The sequence below is a fragment of the Symphalangus syndactylus genome, chromosome 16, assembly GCF_028878055.3.
Source record: "Symphalangus syndactylus isolate Jambi chromosome 16, NHGRI_mSymSyn1-v2.1_pri, whole genome shotgun sequence".
Taxonomy (NCBI): Eukaryota; Metazoa; Chordata; class Mammalia; order Primates; family Hylobatidae; genus Symphalangus; species Symphalangus syndactylus.
In genome coordinates, this window is record NC_072438.2 from 101,580,567 (window position 1) to 101,599,820 (window position 19,254).

Here is a 19,254-nt window from a genome sequence, read left to right on the forward strand (position 1 = left end):
CCTGAGCAGCCCTGTTGGCCTGGAGTTGCTCGCATCTTTGCTGACTTACTTTTCCCGGGTACTCACTCACACCACCACTGATGTAGCCCCCAAGTCTCAGTTGAATGCACCTTCCCTGCACTGGTTCCTGTCCATCCCAGCCTCTCTAGGGCCTCTCCCGTCTCTGTCTGAGGATGTTCTGCCTGGGGTGGTAGGTCCCATCTCTCCCACTGCCTCCTGGAGGCGCTCCCATCGCCACCCCGACCCCTTCTGTGGCTGGTTCTGGTGGAGAAGCCCTCCAGAGGCTTCGCGAGAAGCAACTTGAAAGAAGAAAACCTGGGACCCTGCCCTGGGTGTGCGTGAACTCCAGGTTGGAAGGCGCTTGTGCGTTTCCTCCCAGCCTCCTGCATCCAGGTCTCTGTCTCTGGATCCTTTCCGTGAAACCCGCCCCTCCTCTCTGGGAGCATTTAGGATCTTCTTGTCCGCGAGGGTGTGGAATCTCACAGAGATCCCAGCAGGAACTTCCAACCCGGAAACTCATGCCCTCGGCTCTGGGAAGCCAGCTCAGCCTCCCGCGTGAAGACTCCCTCCCCTCCGATCTTCCTGGAGCTCTGACCCCCGGCGTCTCTCGGGCTCTGCTCATTTTCCTGACTTTATTATTTCCACCTCTTTTTCCTTTACTCATGGAAAGACCTCTTCAGCGTTCACGTCAAACCCTTCTCCAGGATTGTTAGGGCTTTTGCTCTCATGCATTTAATTGTTGAGCCGTTTTCATGTCTGAATTTTCTTTCTGCAGCGACTGATTTTCATTTGGTCGGTGCTGTGCTTTCACTGGTCTCCAAGGATCCTGATGACAGCTGCCTTTGTCTTTCTTTTAAGAAAATTTTTTTATTTTAATGCTTGTGGGTACATAGTAGGTGTATATATTTATGGCGTGCCTGAGATGTTTTGATACAGGCGTGTGATGCATAACGGTCACATCATGGAGATGGGGTGTCCATCCCTCAGCACTTACCCTTTGTGTTACAAACAATCCAATCACACTCTTCGTTATTTTTAAATGTACGATTAAGTTACTGTTGACTGCAATCCCCGCGTTGTGCCACAGATGCTGGGTCTCTATCTTTTCTTCATTCCATGTGTCTCTGTCGTTTCCAGCCTCTGCCTTCCCTTCCCTTCCCTCCCCTCCCCTCCCCTCCCCTCCGCTCTCCTCTCCTTCCTTTCCTTTCCCTGTCTTTTCTTCATTCCATGTGTTTCTGTCCTTTCCGGCCTCTGTCCTGTCTCCCCTCCCCTCCCTTCCCCTCCCCTCCCTCCCTTCCCCTGCCCCCACCCTTTCCTCTCCTGCCTCTGTCTTTTCTTCATTCTGAGCATCTCTGTTCCCTCCAGCTCATCTTCTCAGGTTGGGTCTCACTCCTGTCTTTCATGGTGGCCTCTTTCCTTAAGAACCCAGCAATACTGGCGCGGGTGCCAGAGTGAGCCTGTGCTGTGTGTCCCGGGGGCCGCCCTATCTGCGCCCCAGTCCTTTCTCTGGGCCGTCAGATCCCCCAGAGGCCTTGCAGTGGAGGTGCCCAGTGCTCTGACGCTGGTCTGGGGGAAGGGCCCAGGCTTGGTGTCCAGGGCTCCCAGCTGCCACCTCTGCAGGGCCAAGGAAGAGCCCCTCGAGCTTTTCCACAGAATGGGGGGGACTGGGTGGCTAAGGACTCCTCGACTGTTCAGCAGCATCTGAAGCATGTCCAGCTGCGCCACGCGTTGGGACTTCCAGCTACGCTGCACGTGGCTCCCTCACGTGGAATGTGGCTTGATGTTGGTGTCGCTGATTCACTTCGAGAACATGATCCGAGTCGCTCAGGCACCAGTGGCCACTATGCCGCTTCCCAGCGATCTCTCTGGTTTTCAGGGCTTTATGTGGATTCAAGCACTGTGGATGCTGCCTAGTTCACAGCCTCTTCCCTTAAAGTTTGTTCCTTCAGCCGCATCTGCTGGAGCCTTGGCTCACTGTCCAGCTCCAGCTCGCCCCCCTCCCTCACCCCCGCCTTCAACACCTCCACAACCCCACTGGACCCCCGAGCTCCCCTCCACCAGGGCATCGTCAGCACGGCCACCTGGCTCACGGGGCGGCTGGTCCTTGCCCCAGACGGTCTCCCTGAGGAGCGAGAATCATGCCCAGACTGTGACCACGTGGCTCACAGGGCGTCTGGCCCAGCAGGGCCCCCAGGACAGCCCTGAGGCCCAGCCAGCTCTCCCGTTCAGGTGACAACTGCTTGGGGCCCTTCACTCTTGGGTCCTCACTTGGCTCCATCTTCTCTCCTGTGCGAGGCACCGGTGGAAACCGTCCGCACCCACTGGTTTTGTCATGAGCATCACGTCCTCAGGCGTCTGGCCCAGCCACACTGTCCTCCTGCCAGCTTCCTGTTTCCGTCCGGCCAGCGGGACCTGAGGCCTCTGTGACTGCCACCCAGCCTCTGCCCAGTGGCTTCGAGGTTTGAAACTGAAGTCCCACAAAATGTTCTTCAGTGCCCAGAGGGGTCACAGCTTAGTCCTCGTCCTGGCCGATGGGAGGACAGTGCCCCGGCTCTGACACCCCCGCCCCTCATGTGACCAAGCCCCATGCCAGGCTGTGCCCCTCCAGTCAGCTCAGCCCCTCAGGGCTGCCTGGCATGAAGCAGCCTCGGCTCAAGGCCACCGCAGACGCCCTCGTTTGGAAGAGAACTGCCAGGTGTCCAAACCCCACTCCTCCAGGCACTGCTGGGAGAGAAGCAGCAGCAGGGACCCTGGCTCCGTCCTTACATGGGTGTGACAGATACAACCTCACAGCACCTCAGTTTCCCCAAGCATAAACGGAGGTAATGGCAGGTACCCTCCCCACAGGGTCATCGATGGCTGCGTGAGTCCCTGAGCTTCACAGTCTTGGGGCAGCCCCTGGCGGAGTCAGGCTGAGCTCTGTGCACAACAGCAGTTCAGGGCTTGGGTTCCAGAGGTGGGAAGGCCTGAGTTTCTGCCCCAACCCTGAGCTCTTCCAACCTGAGCTCTCCCCTGTCTGGTACGATAGGGCTGTGAGGTCAGCACAGTGGTACTGGGTTGAGTGGTGTCCCCCAAAATTCATTTCCTTCCAAACCCATGAATGTGACCTTCCTGTATGGGGACATAGGACAGTGGCAGATGTCATGAAGCTGAGATGAGGTCACACTGGATTAGGGTGGGTCCTAAATCCAGTATGACTGCTGTCCTTATAAGAGGGAGATTTGCACCCAGACACACTGACAGAGATACAGATTCACAGGAAGAACATTCCAGAAGCAAGAGGGTGTGGCGTACACTCTCCCCAAGAGCCTTTGGCAAGGGCCCATCCTGCCAACACCTCGCTTGCAGCCCATTGGCGCTGGTTTTGGCTCCTGGCCTCCAGGCTGTGAAGAATAACCCCTGTTGTTCGAGCCACGCAGTTTGCAGTCATTCATTAAGGCTGCCCCAGGAAGCTGACATGGTGTCGCCGAGTTCCAGCAGGTACAGCGTCTGGACACACGCTCACACTCAGAAAACACGAGCGTCCACCACCATCACCACTATGTATTACCAGTATTACCACTGCTGCTGTCGGAAGCCACAGAAGAGGCTGAGGAGGTCAGGCCCCTGTCCCAGGACCTCCAACAGTGCCTCATCCCTTAGCAGACAGGATGAAAGGAAGGTGGAGGGACGTGCTGCGTGGCTGTTGTGTGCCTGTTGAGTGGCTGCTGCGTGGCTGCTGTGGCTGCTGTGACAAAGGTTTGTGTGCACATAAGCACCTGCAGAGAAAATCCGTCCCTGTGGATGGAAGACGATCGCAATGGGGTCCCTGCTGTACAAGGAGAGGGCAATCCTCATTATTTTTTCCTCCCTTTCTCTCACCACTTTGCCCTGGCAGCAAGCCTGTTTGCACAGAACCATGCAGCAGGAATGGCAGCTACGACCCCAAGAGAAACACAGTCTTTTTCTTCAGAAGACCAGGAGTCATCCCTGGGAGGCAGCAGGGTGGGGGACGTAAGCAGAGGAGAGAGAGCAGGAGACAGGACCCCGTTTCTGTGTACGAACTGACATGCGTCCTGGCTCACCCCAAGCTGCAGGTGTGGAACACACCAGAGACACAGCATAAAGCACTTTGAGCTGCACTGACGTGAACCTGTGCCCAAGGCCCCAAGGACTGTCTGTCAGGGGCAGACCCACCCAGTGCAGCAGAGGCTTCGACAATCAAACCGATATGGAAACAAGGCTCCCAGAAGGAGAGAGAACCTGCAAGCTGAGCCTCACTACTGGGCTGGCTGTGACTAAGACAAAACAAAAAATAATCCATATTCCCTGGATGGTGCCTCAGGACCCAGAGCCTCAGGGCACAGGTGAAAATTGTCCGGGATGAAGTCTGGGTTAGTTCCAGGACCCGGAGCCTCAGGGCACAGGTGAAAAGTGTCCAGGATGAAGTCTGGGTTAGTTCCCTGTTACTGCCGTAGCACATTACCGCACACTCATGGCTTCCAACAACACAAACACATTCCCGACAGGCCCGTGGCTGAAGCCCGAAATGATCTCCGTGGGCTAAAGCGAGGAGCCCCATGACTGTGCTCCAGAATCTGCAGGCCTAGGGGGAACCATCTTGCCGCCTTTCCCAGCTTCGAGAGGCTGCCTGCACTCCACACTTTGGCTCAGGGCCAAGGCCAGCTATGCAGCATCACTTTGACCCTTCTTCTGTTGTCACATCTCTTTCTCTGGCCCAGTGAGAAAGATTCTCTACTTTTAAGGATTCTTGTGATTACGCTGAACCTACTTGGATAATCTCCCCACCTCAGGACCTGCTTAATCACATCTGCGTGATCCCTTCTACCACATAAAGTGACATATTCACAGACTCTAGGAATCAGCATGTGAACAGCTTTGGGCCCATTATTCTGTCTGTCACATAATCCTAAATTACTGTATATCCTAAGAACCAGAATATGGGACTAATATTCAAGAGAAAGGATGATAAACAGAGAATAAACTCTGAAATGACACAGATGATATAATGATCGATAAGGATCTTAAACAGCCAACATAACCATACTCCATGAGGGAAAGGTAAAGACTCTTGAAATTTAAAAAAAGCTAAAAAGTCCTAGCCGATACACAGACACTGAAAAAAAGAATGAAATAGAAATTTTAGAACTGAGAAATAAAATACATGAAGTAAACATTTCATTGGATGAGTTTAATAGCAAATGGAGGTGATGGAGAAAAGAATCAGTGAAAAGCAGTTCAACAGAAATTATCTAGTCTGAGAAAGAAAACATTGAAAAAAATGAACACAGCCTCAGAGATCTGTGAGGAAATATTAAAAAGTCTAACATTTTCATCAACTGAGTCTCTGAAACGGAGGGGAAGAAAAAGATGGGTGCCATAAAGAATAATTTCCCAAATTTGGTGAAATAAATGAACAGGTTCAAGAAGATCAGCAAACCCTAAACAGGACAATCTCTAATATCTAAGCTCAGATACATCATAATTAAGCATCAAAATTAAAATTAAAGATAAAGAAATAGTCATAAAGGTAACCAGAGAAAAATGACACATTACACACAGGGAACAATAATTTGAATGACTGTGAATTTCTCATCAGAAACCACAGAGGCCAGAAGATAGTGGACAACAAATTTAAAGTGTTAGACAAAAAACCCAGAATTCTCTACCCAGCAAAAGTATTCACCACAAATGGAGGCAAAGCTGGGCATGGTGGTTTATACCTGTAATCCTAGCACTTTGGGAGGCTGAGGCAGGAGAACTGCTTCAGGTCAGGAGTTTATGACTGGCCTGGGCAACATGGCAACCCTGTATCTCTACAGAAAATTTAAAAAGTAGCTGAGCATGGTGGTCTGCACCTGTAGTCCTAATTATTTGGGAGGCTGAGGCAAAAGGATTTCTTGAGTCCAAGAGTTCAAGGTTACAGTAAGGTATGATCATGCCACTGCACTCCAGCCTGGGCAACAGAGTGAGACCCTGTCTCAAACGAAAAAAAAAAAAGATAAATAAAAGACACATCACCAGCAGACCTGCACTATAAGAAGTGCTAAAGAGAGGTTTTGTTTGTTTGTTTGTTTGTTTGTTTGTTTTTTCTCACTGCAATGTCCGCCTCCCGGGTACAAGCGATTCTCCTGCCTCAGCCTCCTGAGTAGCTGGGATTACAGGCATGCGCCACCACACCCAGATAATTTTTGTATTTTTAGTAGAGACAGGGTTTCACCGTGTTGACCAGGCTGCTCTTGGACTCCTGACCTGGTGATCCGCCCGCCTCAGCCTCCCAAAGTGCTGGGATAACAGGCATGAGCCACCGCGCCCGGCCTAAAGAGAGTTCTTAAAGAAAATTGATACCAGAGGGAAATGCAAAACCTCAGGAACCAAAGGAGAACAACAGATGTGGCAAGTATCTGAGAAAATATTATACTATTTTAAACTCAAGTTCTTTAAAATATTTATGACTATATTGTCTGGGCTGGGCATGGTGGCTGTAATCCCAGCACTTTGGAAGGCCTAGGCAGGCAGATCACCTGAGGTCAGGGGTTCAAGACCAGCCTGGCAAACGTGGTGAAACTCTGTCTACTAAAAATGTGAAAGTTAGCTGGGCATGGTGGTGCACGCCTGTAATCCCAGCCACTCGGGAGACTGAGGCAGGAGAAGCGCTTGAACCCAGAAGGTGGAGGTTGCAGTGAGCCAAGATCATGCCATTGCACTCCAGTCTGGGTGATAAGAGCAAAACTCTATCTCAGAAAAATTATATTGTCTGGAGAGTTTAATGTATGTAGATGTAATACATATGACAAATATAAGGCAAAGGTGTAAGAGGATTTATGTGGCTTAAGGTTTTGAGGTTTTATTTGAAGTAGTAAAATTTCAACTTTGTAAAGTAGGATTTATATATTATAATCCTTAAAGCAACTACTAAAAAATAAGAAAATATACACCCAAAAGCAAATAGATAAGCTAAAATGTAATACCAATAAATATTCCCATAATCAAAGAGAGGGCAGAAAAGATGAAAAACGAGAACAAAAACTAGAAAAATAATAAAGCACTAGACTTAAATCCAATAATATCAATGATTACCAAGGGAAACTACCAGGAATAAGGAGGCATTTTACATATAGAGTCAACATACATGATACATGACCCAAACACACCAGTTAGAAGACAGAGATTGTCAGACTTGATTAAAAAAAAAAAATCAAGGCCCAACTTACATACTGCCAACAAAACACACACTTTTAATATAATGACATAAATTGATTAAAAGTAAAAAGATGGAGTAAGATACTCCAAGCAGGCGTTAATCAAAAGAAAGCTGGGGGATGGGTGTGGTGGCTCACACCTGTAATCCCAACACTTTGGGAGGCCAGGGGTGGGAAGTCAGCTTGAGCCCAAGAGTTCTAGACTACCCTGAGCAACAAGGGACACCCCCATCTCTATAAAAAAGAATTTTAATTAGCTGGGTATGGTGGCACATGCTTGTAGTCACAGCTACTCAAGAAGCCGGAGCGGGAGGATCTCTTGAGCTCAGGAGTTCAAGGTTACAGTGAACTATGATCACACTGCTGCACTTCAGCCTGGGTGACAGAGCAAGACCCTGTCTGTATTAAAAAAAAGAAAAGAAAGCTGGAATGCTATATTAGTACCAGACAAAGTGGACTTTAGAACAAGGGAAACTACCAGGAATAAGGAGGTATTTTACATACAGGGTCAATTCATGAGGAAAACATAGTAATATCCTAAATGAGTATGTGCCCTACAACAGAATTCCAAAATACAGAATGCAAAATCTGAAAGGACCAAAAAGAGAAATATAAAAATCCTCAATTGTACTTTAAGATGCTGACTTTCTTCTCTCAGGTTGAGACTAGATAGAAAATCAAGGATAACTTGAACATAACAAGTCAACTGGATATAATTAACGTTTACAGAACAACTCACACAATGACAGTGGAATACTCCTATTTTCTCAGTGCAGTGAAACAGTCATCAAGACAGACCATATTAAAATTGTCTTTAACAAATATAAAAGAATAGAAATCATTAAAGAGTATATTCTCTGACCATAGCAAAATTGAGCCAGAATTCAATAGCATCAGGATACCTGGAGAATGTCCAAATATTTGTAAGTTAAACAACATACTTCTAAATAACACAAGTTGAAGAGAAAGTTCCAAGTAAAATTAGAAACCATTTTGAACTAAATGAAAATGAAAACAGAGCATATCAAAATTTGTGTAATACAGTTAAAGGTAATTAAAGAAGCTCATAGCATTAAATACTCACATTATAGAGTAAGAATGGTTGGTTAAAAAAATCAGTGATTTAAACTTCCATCTTAAGTATCTAAAGAAAAATAAAATATTTAAAACCAGAGCAAGTAGAAGGAAATAAATTACAAACAAGAAGAGTGGAAATTAATGAAATGGAAAATAGACAAATAGACAAATTCAATAATCTAAGCTTCCACCTTAAAACTCTAGAAAAAGAAGAGGAAATTAAATCCAAACCAAGCAAAGAAAAGAAAATAATAAAGATAAGAACAGATATCAATAAAATTGAAAACAGAAAATAAAACCAATAGCTGCTTCTTTGATAAAAAAAAATCAGTAAAATTGATAAACCTGTAACTCAACTGACCAAGAAAAAGTGAGAGAAGACACAAATTACCAAGGAAATGAAAGAGGAGACATCACCACGGAACCTACAGACATTAAAAGATTAATATGGTAATGTCATGAACAACTCTGATATCACAAATTCAATAAAGTAGATGAAATGAACCAATTCCTTGAAAGACACAAACTAGTACAATTCACCTAAGAAAAGATAACTTCAACAGTCCAAGGAAATTGAATTCATGGTTTAAAAATCTTCTAACAAAGAAAACTCCCAGACAAGATGTTTTAACTAATGAATTCTACCAAACATTTCAGGAGAAAATAATACCAATTCTACACAATGTCTTCCAGAAAATAGAAGAGAAGGGAATACCCTCAATTAATTTTAAGAAGCCAGAGTTACCATGATATTTGAACTCATCAAAATCAAACAAAAACATTACAAGAAAACCACAAAAAGTATTTCTCATGAACATAGGCATAAAAGTCCCCACAGAGTATTAGCAAATTGAATTGGGCAAAATATAAATGAGATCTATCTTAAGAATGCAAAGTTAGTTCAAAATTTTAAAATCAATGTAATGCACAACATTGACAGTCTAAAGAAGAAAAACCATAATCATCTCAATAAATGCAGAAAAAGTATTTTACAAGATTTAACATCCATTCACAATAAGAGCTCTCAGAAAATGAGGAATAAAAGGGAAATTTCTTCATCTGATATGAGGCATTTACAAAACAAACAAAAAAAAAGCAGGCCGGGCAGGGTGGCTCACACCTGTAATCCCAGCACTTTGGGAGGCCGAGGCAGGTGGATCATGAGGTCAGGAGTTCGAGACCAGCCTGGCCAACATAGTGAAACCCCGTCTCTACTAAAAATACAAAAAGTTAGCCGGGCATGGTGGTGGATGCCTGTAATCCCAGCCACTTGGGAGGCTGAGGCAGAGAATTGCTTGAACCCGGGAGGCAGAGATTGCAGTGAGCCGAGATTGCACCACTGCACTCCAGCCTGGGTGACGGAGTGAGACTCTATCTCAAAAAAAAAAAAGCAAACCTAAGCTAATATATTTAATGTTGAAAGACTAAAGGTCTCCCCCTAAAATCAGGAACAAGGCAGATAGCCTCTTTGACCACTCCAATTCTACACTGTACTAGACATCCTAGAAGTACAATAAGGAAGAAAAATGAGGCACGTAGATTGAAAAAGTAAATATAAAACCATCTCTATTCTCAGACAACGATTATAATCTATGTGATGGTTCATTTCAAGTGTCAATTGGATTGGATTGAGAGATGGCTAGACGGCTGGTGGAGAATTGTTTCTGAGAGTGTTTCCAGAGGAGATTGGCATGTGATTCGGTGAACTGAGAGAGGAAGAACCAGCCTTAATGTGTGTCAGTTCCACTGGCTGGAGGCCCAGCTGGGAAAAACAGGCACAAGGAGAGGAGAATTTGCTTTCTGTTCTTTCTTTCTCTCCCTTCCAGGGAATGAACACCTTTTTCTCCTCTTGCCCTTGGACATCAGAATCCAGGTTCTTCAGCTCTTAGACTCCAGGACTTGCACCAGTGGCCTCCTGGGGGCTCTCAGGCCTTTGGCCTTGAACTAGGGGCTGCATCATCAGCTTCTCTAGTTCTGGGGCTTCCAGACTTGGACTGAACCACACTATCAGCTTCTCTGGTTCTCCAGCTTGCAGACAGCCTATTGTGAAACTTGTCTGTCTCTGTGATCATGTAAGCCAATTCCTCTAATAAGGCTCCTCATATATAACCTATTGGTTTTGTATCTCTGGAGACTCCTGACTAATGAAATCTATATTTTAAAAAATCTCATGGAATCTATTTTAAAAAGCTCCAATGACTATTAATGAGTTTAGCAAGGTCATAGGATACAAAGTCGACCTAGAAAAATAAATTTTACTTCTATATACTAGGAATGAACCAAAAATTGAAATTAAAAAAGTCTCATTTACAATAAGAACAAAAATATAAAACTTAAACATGAGTCTAACATAAATATGCAGGATACGCATGCTGAAAAACCACAAAACACGATGAACATAATTAAAGAAAACCTAAATAGAGACACATACCATGTTTATGGATTGGGAGAGTCAGTGTTGTTCAAATGCCAATGCTCCCCAAATTGATTTACTGATACGTCACAATCTCAATCAAAATCCCAGCAGGGATTTTTGTAGACATCAGTCAATAAGCTAATTCTAAAATTTATATGGAAAAAAAAGGAACTAGAATAGCCAGAACAATTCCGAAGAAGAACAAAATTGAAAGATTCACACTATTTGATATCAAAACTTATTTTAAAGCTACAGTAGGTAAGATAATGTGGTATTGTTGAAAGGTTAAAAATACAGATATATAGAACAGAATACAGAGTCCAGAAACAGATCCACAAAAATACAGCCGATTGATTTTTCACAAAGTTATAAAGGCCATTCAGTATAGAAAGGATAGTCTTTCTAATATATGGTGCTGAAACATCTGGATAGTCACATGCAAAAACAATAAATCTTGACCCCTACCTCACACATCTTATACCAAAGTTAACAAAAAGTGGATCATAGACCAGAATGTAACATATGAAACTATACAACTTTAGAAGAAAGCATAAAAGAAAAATCTTTGTAACCTTAGGTTAGGTAATGAGATGTGGCAACAAAATCAATCTACAAAAAGAGAAATTGATAAATTAAACTTAATCAAAATGGAATACTTTCACTATCTGTAACATCCTGTCAAGAGAATAAAAAGACAAGCCACAGACTAGGAGAAGATATTTATAAATCATACATATGACAAAGGACATGTTTCCAGAATATATAAAGAGAACTCTAAACTGAATAGTAAACAAGCAAATGATCTGGTTTTCTTAATGCACAAAAGGTCTAAAAGACCATTCACCAAAGACGACACATGGATGCAAATAAGCACATGAAAAGATACGCAGCATTGTTAGTCACAGGGAAATCCAAACTAAAACCCTAACGAGATTCCAGTATTAAAATGGCTTTGAAAAAAGTAATACCAAGTGCAAACCCAAAGATGCCGAGCAACTGAAACACTCATTCACTGCTGGGGGATAAAAGTTAAAAACATGCTTACTATTCATGTAACAAAGACCTACGCTCATAGAAACACCTGTATGTGAATGTCTATTGATGGCAGCTCTATTCATAAACACCAAAACCTAAAAACAACCCAAATATCCCGCAACAGTTGAATGACACATGAGGTCGGTCCATACCTCATCAATAACAAGAAACAAACCAGTGGCCCGCAGCACCGTAGATGAGCCCTAACCCTAACCCGCAGCAATAACAAGAAACCAGCTGGTGACCCGCAGAACCGTGGGCGAATCTCAACAGCACTGTGCTGACTGAAGCTGGCCTCCAAAGGCCATGCGTGTGACTCCGTGCGGAAGACATCCAGAGAAAGGCATGGGAGAGGTGCAGGGATGGAGCACACATCAGCCATGGCTGGGGGCAGGGGGCTGTGACTGCAAATAGCAGCAGAGGAGAAATGTCTGGGGATGGGATGGCTCCGAATCTTCATGACGGTGGCAGTCACATTCCACTGAATGCCGAAAAGAATGAACTTTAGTGTATGTAACTTTTTAAATAAGTGTTAGAAAATGTACCCTGCAGTAACCATACACTTGAATTCTAGCTGAACTTAAGCAGTCAGTGACAGACAGCATCCTAGCCCGAGACAGGCCACATCCGTGGCTCCAGTGAGTCATACTAAACCCAACAGCCCTGTAGCCCACCTAAAAAACAGAATGAAAACCTAGAAGCTCTGACTCGTATTGTGCAGGGAGCTCAGGGCCTGCTCGGTGTGCTCCCATCTCTTTGGATCCCTCCTCGTTTCCCTCTCCAGTCTCCCACCTCTCCCCATTCCTCCATCCTCCCACTCTTAGCACCTGCACCAAGATGTGCAGCAGGGGAAGCCGCGGGTTGTGGCCCGTCTGTCTTGGCTTCCCTGGGGAAGGCCGGGGGCTTGGAGGACAAGCCACTGAACTCAGGACAAAGAAACGCCGGGTCCAGACGACACTCTCAGGGGTCCTTTCTAGATCATTACTAAAGTCTCTCTGAACGTGTGGAGCATCTCAAAAAAATAAATAGAAACGCTGGGTCCAGCTCAGCCCCAAAGGGCACCTGGCAGCTCCAATCCTTAACTTCCTCATCTTAAATCAACAGACCATGGCCACAGGCACTCTGAAGCCTGTGCCGGCTCAAGGCTGTTTATGGATTTAGGGTGCCCTGCCATAAACCTCCCCTTTTTTTCAGTTTATTGTGAAGAGATTGAAGATCAAAAATAAAAGCTAGGATTTGCTGTTGTTGTTGCTTGCTTTGCTTATTTTGCCCTGTCTGAATATTTTTAAGCTTCAAAAAGAGCATATAACCCCTTTCACTGCCCTGGTAATCAGTGAGGAACCCTCACCATATAACCTACCAGATGCAATCTAAGCGAACTTCCAGAAACTTCCGTGGGCCAGAGGACATGAACCAGATGCAGTGGACTGAGACTTCGGGAACTGCTCAACCTCCCCCAAAACAGAGTGGGTGTGACCAGCACTCTGGCCAGGCAGGGGAGTCAGGCCGGGCAGCAGGAGGGCCACAGTGCCAGGAGCAGACGGGAGGACCCTGACCCCCAGCCTCCATGCCTCTTCCAAAGCCTTCTTGGAGAGTCCCCCTGAAGGTAGCTCCAAAATATCCCACGTTGCTGGGAGCAGGGCGGGAAGTCCAGCAGCAGGGAACCAGGCCCAGGCCCAGGCCTCCCGCCCCCAGGCTCCAGGCTTCCCAGGCCCCAGGAGCTGGGACCCATTCACTATCGGGGACGGGGTAGAGCGAGCTGGGGTTTGTGAACTGACCTGGAGACACACAGGAGGACCTGCGGCAGGGGGTCGAGCAGCCTCTCCCAGGCACCGGGGGTGCACAGCTCCACGGGAGACTAGCGGCTGCTGGCTGTGGCGCAGCCCGCCACCCGGGCCCCAGTACCCTCTCATCTGGAGTGGGTTGGCTGGTGCCCTCCTGCCCCACCCAGGGGTCCTGGGTTCCAGCTGGAGCCCACCCTGTTACCCGGGAAATGCCATGTTGTCCCTGCCTCCTCCCTGCAAGCCCACCCAGCCCCATCCTGGGACCACCCAGGGCCCATGTCTCTCCGGCCACTGGTGGAGGCAGCAACCCCCTTCATCTTCAAAATGGTCTGCCCTCCCACAGTCTGCCCTCCCAGAGGGGTAACAGGCCCCATGTTACAGCACAGGGAAACTCAGCACTTCAGAGTCGCCAGGATGGGGGAGATGGGGTGAAAAGCCCCCTCGCCACAGAGCTTCCTGCCCAGGCCCACAGGTTCCAGGGTGTCACACAGGCCACCCCGAGATTGAAACCACACCAGGGAAGCCCAATGCAGACTTTGCCAAATCCTTCATTTTGGGGGAAAAAAGACTTAATTTTGTACAAGGTTCTCTCACTGACAAGCAAAAGCAGACTGTGCAGAATGAGGATGATTTTCTGATGCAGCACACAGGGCCGAGAGCTCTCGGGCTGCCTTCTCTGTCCCAGCCCACAAGGCTCACACCCGAGGCTGACCCCGACCCAGGGACACCCTTCTTCAACACATTTTGGAGCCTACGCTTCCTGATAGTTATAAACATCACAACCTAAGGGCCTCCTGGGTGAGGGCCTGAACATGTGTGACACAGAGTGTGACTGAGCCTGAACATGCGTGACACAGAGTGTGACTGAGCCTGAACATGTGTGACACAGAGAACCAAGTGTCAAGTGTTCGAGGTCCCAAGAGTGGCACTCACCTCCAACAGCAGCCTTCCCTCCAGCACGGCAGACCCTGCAAGAGGACGGCTGTCTCCGGGCGAGGGGGCGCTGGCCGCCGGCTGCCGTGAGCTCTGCTCCTGCACGACTGTCAGAGAAGAACAGATACATTAGGCACCCCCACCCCCTGGCCTGGCCACTCTTCTTCATTCACATCTTTCTTGTGTTTCCCCACGTTCACCCTACGGTTCTCATTCATTCACATCTTTCTTGTGTTTCCCCACGTTCACCCCACGGTTCTCATTCATTCACATCTTTCCTGTGTTTCCCCACGTTCACCCCACGGTTCTCATTCATTCACATCTTTCTTGTGTTTCCCCACGTTCACCCCACGGTTCTCATTCATTCACATCTTTCCTGTGTTTCCCCACGTTCACCCCACGGTTCTCATTCATTCACATCTTTCCTGTGTTTCCCCACGTTCACCCCACGGTTCTCATTCATTCACATCTTTCTTGTGTTTCCCCACGTTCACCCCACTGTTCTCACCTGACGTCTGGCCTGGGCTGCACTGACCCCTCTACAGGCCACGCAGCATTCCATAGCACAGCCCTGAGGGTCCAAGATGGGGCAGGAGGAGCCGAGACACAGGCCTCAGATCAGCCAGGAGGGGCAGGGGACACCCAGATGTGGAGGCAGAGCCTAGCCTGAGGACGTCCCCACACCTGCTCTGCTCCGCAGAAACTGCTCTCTGTCCCCTCCTGCCCAACCCCCCAGGGCCCCCATCCAGTCCTGGGACAAAGTCCAGCTTCCTGCCAGATCCCCCTGAAGCCACCCAGGGGGTCCCTGTGGCCCCTCTCCTGAGACCCACGGCACTGTTGGGCTGTAGCCCTTTGAGGGCTGGGCTGAGGCCCCCTGCTTCTACCTGGGTCTTCTGTGCCCTGCACACCCACATCACCTCTCCCTCCTGGAACACCCGCAGCCCCCTCCATGGTGTAGGAGCAGGCCAGGCCCTACGCCCCCAGGGGCTGCACAGAACACCGCAGGGCAGGAAAAGGCAGGTCCAGGACAGCCGCCAGTGCCACCCCCTTCCCAGTGACTGCGCATAATCCCCAAGGACACCCCCACTCCTGAGGACGGTGCATTCTCCATTTTCGGGTGCAGAAGGGGACAGATGACACGTTAACCTTCCAGCTGGCCGAGGGCTGAGTTCTGGACCCAGCACAGGTGCTCACTGCCCACTCAGTGTCCTCATGGGCACTGGAGACATGGGAGGGATGTCCCTCCCCAGCTTCTGAGAGGACCGAGGGGCAAGGGTGTCCCAGCAAGCAGCTGGCCCCAGGGCGTGGACAAAGCGCACCCCAGCAAAGCCAGGGGCGCATCTGCTGCTCCCACGTCTCCTGGATCCTCAGCTGAAGCCACAGGTGGTGTCCGCTCAGCAGATGCGACCTTGCCACCAGTTCTGACCTTGAGATGGCATAGAAACTGTCATCACGCATGGCACCTAAAGGCCAGCACACCATCCTTCACGGTGGGCAGGCTGTACCGGGGTTCCCAGCCTGGCACAGCCCAGGCGGCCATTCTTCACCGGATCCGCCCACTTCCACGGGTTAGGGAGACACAGCCTTTTCCAAAGCAGCCCCCCGCCCACTCCCCGCTGGGCCGAGCTTAGACTCCTGGCTGCCTCCACCCCACTGCTCAGCAACAGCCTGACCCAGACAGAAAATCAAGTTTGAGGGGCACAGCCTCATCGAAAACTGCATGTGTCTATTTGTAGCCCATCACAGTCCCAAAATGATGTGAGGCTGCTGGATATTTCAAGAACCAGAATAACCACTTGAATAAAAGCTTAATGTCTCGCTCAGGGTGGGCTGGACTTCCAATCTCCAGCCCCAGTGGCATTGTGTCTGTCACCTGAGAGTGCTCTGAAATGTGTGTGGCCTGAACCTCATCGGGGGCCACTGGCTCCTGCTCCCAGGAATCCTCCTGGACTTCCATGAAGGCATCCACCTGCTAGTCAAAGTGGTTCACACTTTCCTCTGAGCTCTCCTCACCCCGCAGTCCCTGGGCCAGCAGCCCCCAGACCCACAGGACCAGCGTCTGTGGTGTCCCCAGGCCGTGGTGAGCACAGGTGGGGTCCGGACGCTGGGTTAACCTGCTCCCCATCAGGCCAGGACCCCGGAACCGGCTGCTGGACTGGGCTAGCACCCCACCCTCCACCAGAAAGGCCATGCTGGGAGCCATTGATTCAGAATCTGAGGTGCCAGCTGCAGGGATGCTGACGAGCTAAGGTGTCCGTGGGGGGCGAGGGCCTGAGTGAGGAGGTGAGGCAGCCAGAAGCCCGGAGACGGTGGCACCGGGTGGCCTTGGGACTTGGCCTCTCTGTCCCCCTCCCTCCCTGGTCTCTAAGCCCTCACTTCTCCCTGAACTCCCATAGCTGGTAAAAACTGGATGTTTGTTCACTGCACTAAATGTAACAAAAACCGCCCCATTTCTTCTGCCACAAAGCAGGACTATTCCGAGGAAGCATGAACAGACCACCGAGGTGGGGGCATCCCTTGGGCAAGGGCGGCCTCTTCCCACCTGGAAACCCCAGCATCCTAGCCTCCTGCCCTCCAGGCTCAGCCAGACACTCCACAGTTCACACAACACGCATGTTCAGAAAGCTGAAGGCTTTTAACAGTGAAAATCAAGATCGTTCTCCCAGGTGCAGACCCAGGAGAAGCCAGTGCAAGAGGCGCCCCGGGTGTCCCAGCAGCTGATCCCAAGCCGAGGAGAGACCCGGGCAGGAGCGGCCCCACACAGGCGCTGCTGGGTTCGCCCCGTGAGACCCCCGTGCTGGCCCTGGGCGCTCCCCGCCGAGGTCCGCGGGCTGGGGCGGCGCGGGTGTGGGCGCACGCCTCGGTCACCCGCGCACAGACCGACCACCCAGGCGGTCGGTGCAGCCAAACCCCATTGCAGGGGTCGCTCCCGCAGCGGAGCCGATCCCGTCCCACCCGCAATGCGCCCCGCGGACCCGGCAGCCCCGGCCTCTTCCCCGAGAAGCGCGTAGGTGCGAGGGCGGGGGCGCGCCCCTCCCGGCATCGCGTGCCCCCCGCGGGCGCCCGCCCACTTCCCCCCACTTCCCCCGCAGCCGCCGGCGCCGTCACGCGATGGGGCCCGCCAGGCCTCGCGTGCGAGCAGCTCTCCCGCCCCCGCCCGCCCGGGCAGGGCGCCAGGAGCCCCAGGAGCGCGGGGAGCGCCAGGCGCGTGCCGGGGAATGGGGCTCGGGGTCCGCGCGGGCGCTCCGGGTGCACACGGGGCGGGCGGACCCGGCCACGGCCTCCCCAGGTCCCCCCGCCCTCCCTGAGCCTGTGGAGGTCCCACCTGAGGGTCTGCCCCGGGAGGGAGCCCCCATCCCCCACCTCTCCAGCCCCAGTTTCCTCCTCTGTGATGTGGGGAGAGACGCCCCTCCCCCCAGCCACCGCAGTTGCCCGTGGTGAGGGGATGGGGAGGACGGGAGCTGGGAGCGCGGTGTCCTTCCTGGGCGTTGGTGAGAAGAGTGGGCTATCACCGTGGCCCTCACAAGGCACAGCTGGGCCAGCAGGAGGGGGCCCACAGGCCCAGGGCGGGAGGAGCTCTGTGCACCCAAGACCGCAGAGGCCAACCTGTTCCCTGCCTCCCAGCCACCGCCCGACCTGCTGGTCCTGCAGGGTCTGCAGAGAGGGGCCCTGCCAGGACCACTCCCAGGGCCCACCCCTTGGGCAATGAGAGGCTGGAAGGCCGCATGTCAGATGAGACCCAGCCGGGCGCAGGGCAGGGCCAGGGCCGCGGGGCAGGGCCGCCCTCTGAGAGGTCACAGGCCACACGGCTGGGCCTGAACCTGGATCTGTAGCCTGGGCAACCTCTGTGTCCTGCCAGCACTCTGCCAACCGCGCAGAACCTCAGCCACCTTAGAGATTCTCAGGGCCATTCCCAGCCCTCCGCCCACGGCTGCAGAGTTCACTGCAACCAAGAAGGGGCTCATTTGGAACAGCGAGAATGTGAAGTCGTCACGGAGGCCTCGGGTGACCCTGTGCCCACAGCAAGGGCTGGAGCAGAGTGGCTCCCTTGGAGGCTCAGGCTTCCCATGGGGTCCTGCTAAGGGCCCTCTGTTTCTTCACACAGAGAAGACGCAGAGCAAGGTGTCACCGGGAACCCAAGGCCACCCCATCTGGCCCCCACCATGGGCACCTGGGCCTGTGACTTGGTCTGACCCACTGTCCCTGGTGAAGGAGGAGCCAGAAGGCGGGTCCAGCTCTGCGTCTGGGTGATGCCATGATGCCCAGAAATGAAGCCACATTGCTCCCAGTCCCCTGAAGCCAATTCCCTGGTAGGGGCGGGGGAGGTGGTGCAGACGGAGGGCGGGAGGTCAGCCCTGCCATTGGAGATCACACACCCCTGCCATTGGAGATCACTCCACCCCAGCCCTGTGCAGCGACTGCGGCTGAAGTTTCCTGCTCTGTGCAGGGCTGAGTAAGGTCCATTTCAGGTCTTCAGTGCTGGACAGGGAGTTGGGCCCAGGGGGAGCTGAAAAGAAGGAGAGATGAAGAAACAGAAGAAGCAGAACAGGCAAAGCTGGTAGAAGAGACGTCCCTTTGTCCTTCACCCAAACCGCAGCCTGGACCGGGTTCTCAGGCCTCCTATGACCTATCCCAGGGCGGACAGGGCCCAGGCTGGATTTGGGGCAGGTGACAGTCAGGATTCCAGCACCTTGGCTGGGAAGGAGGACACGCCTCCGTGAGGCCCCACCCCACAGCTCCACAGTCCCCTCTGTGCAGTCAGGGGAGCTGGGCCCAGAAGCCAAGGGATGGATCAGCAGGGGTGGCC

At 50.8% G+C, this 19,254-nt stretch overlaps 1 protein-coding gene across 7 annotated transcripts in view; it reads right to left on the reverse strand.

The window, feature by feature from the left end:
• Positions 1 to 19,254, reverse strand: part of AHRR (aryl hydrocarbon receptor repressor) — a 111,418-nt gene that overhangs the window by 44,182 nt on the left and 47,982 nt on the right. For all 7 annotated transcript variants that reach the window (XR_010116280.1, XM_063619615.1, XM_063619617.1 and 4 more), the window contains one exon: positions 14,448 to 14,554. Coding sequence is in view for 6 of the 7 variants with exons in the window: in XM_063619615.1 (XP_063475685.1) it covers positions 14,448 to 14,554 (107 nt within the window). In the remaining variant the exon portion in view is untranslated. The remainder of the gene's footprint in view (positions 1 to 14,447; positions 14,555 to 19,254) is intronic.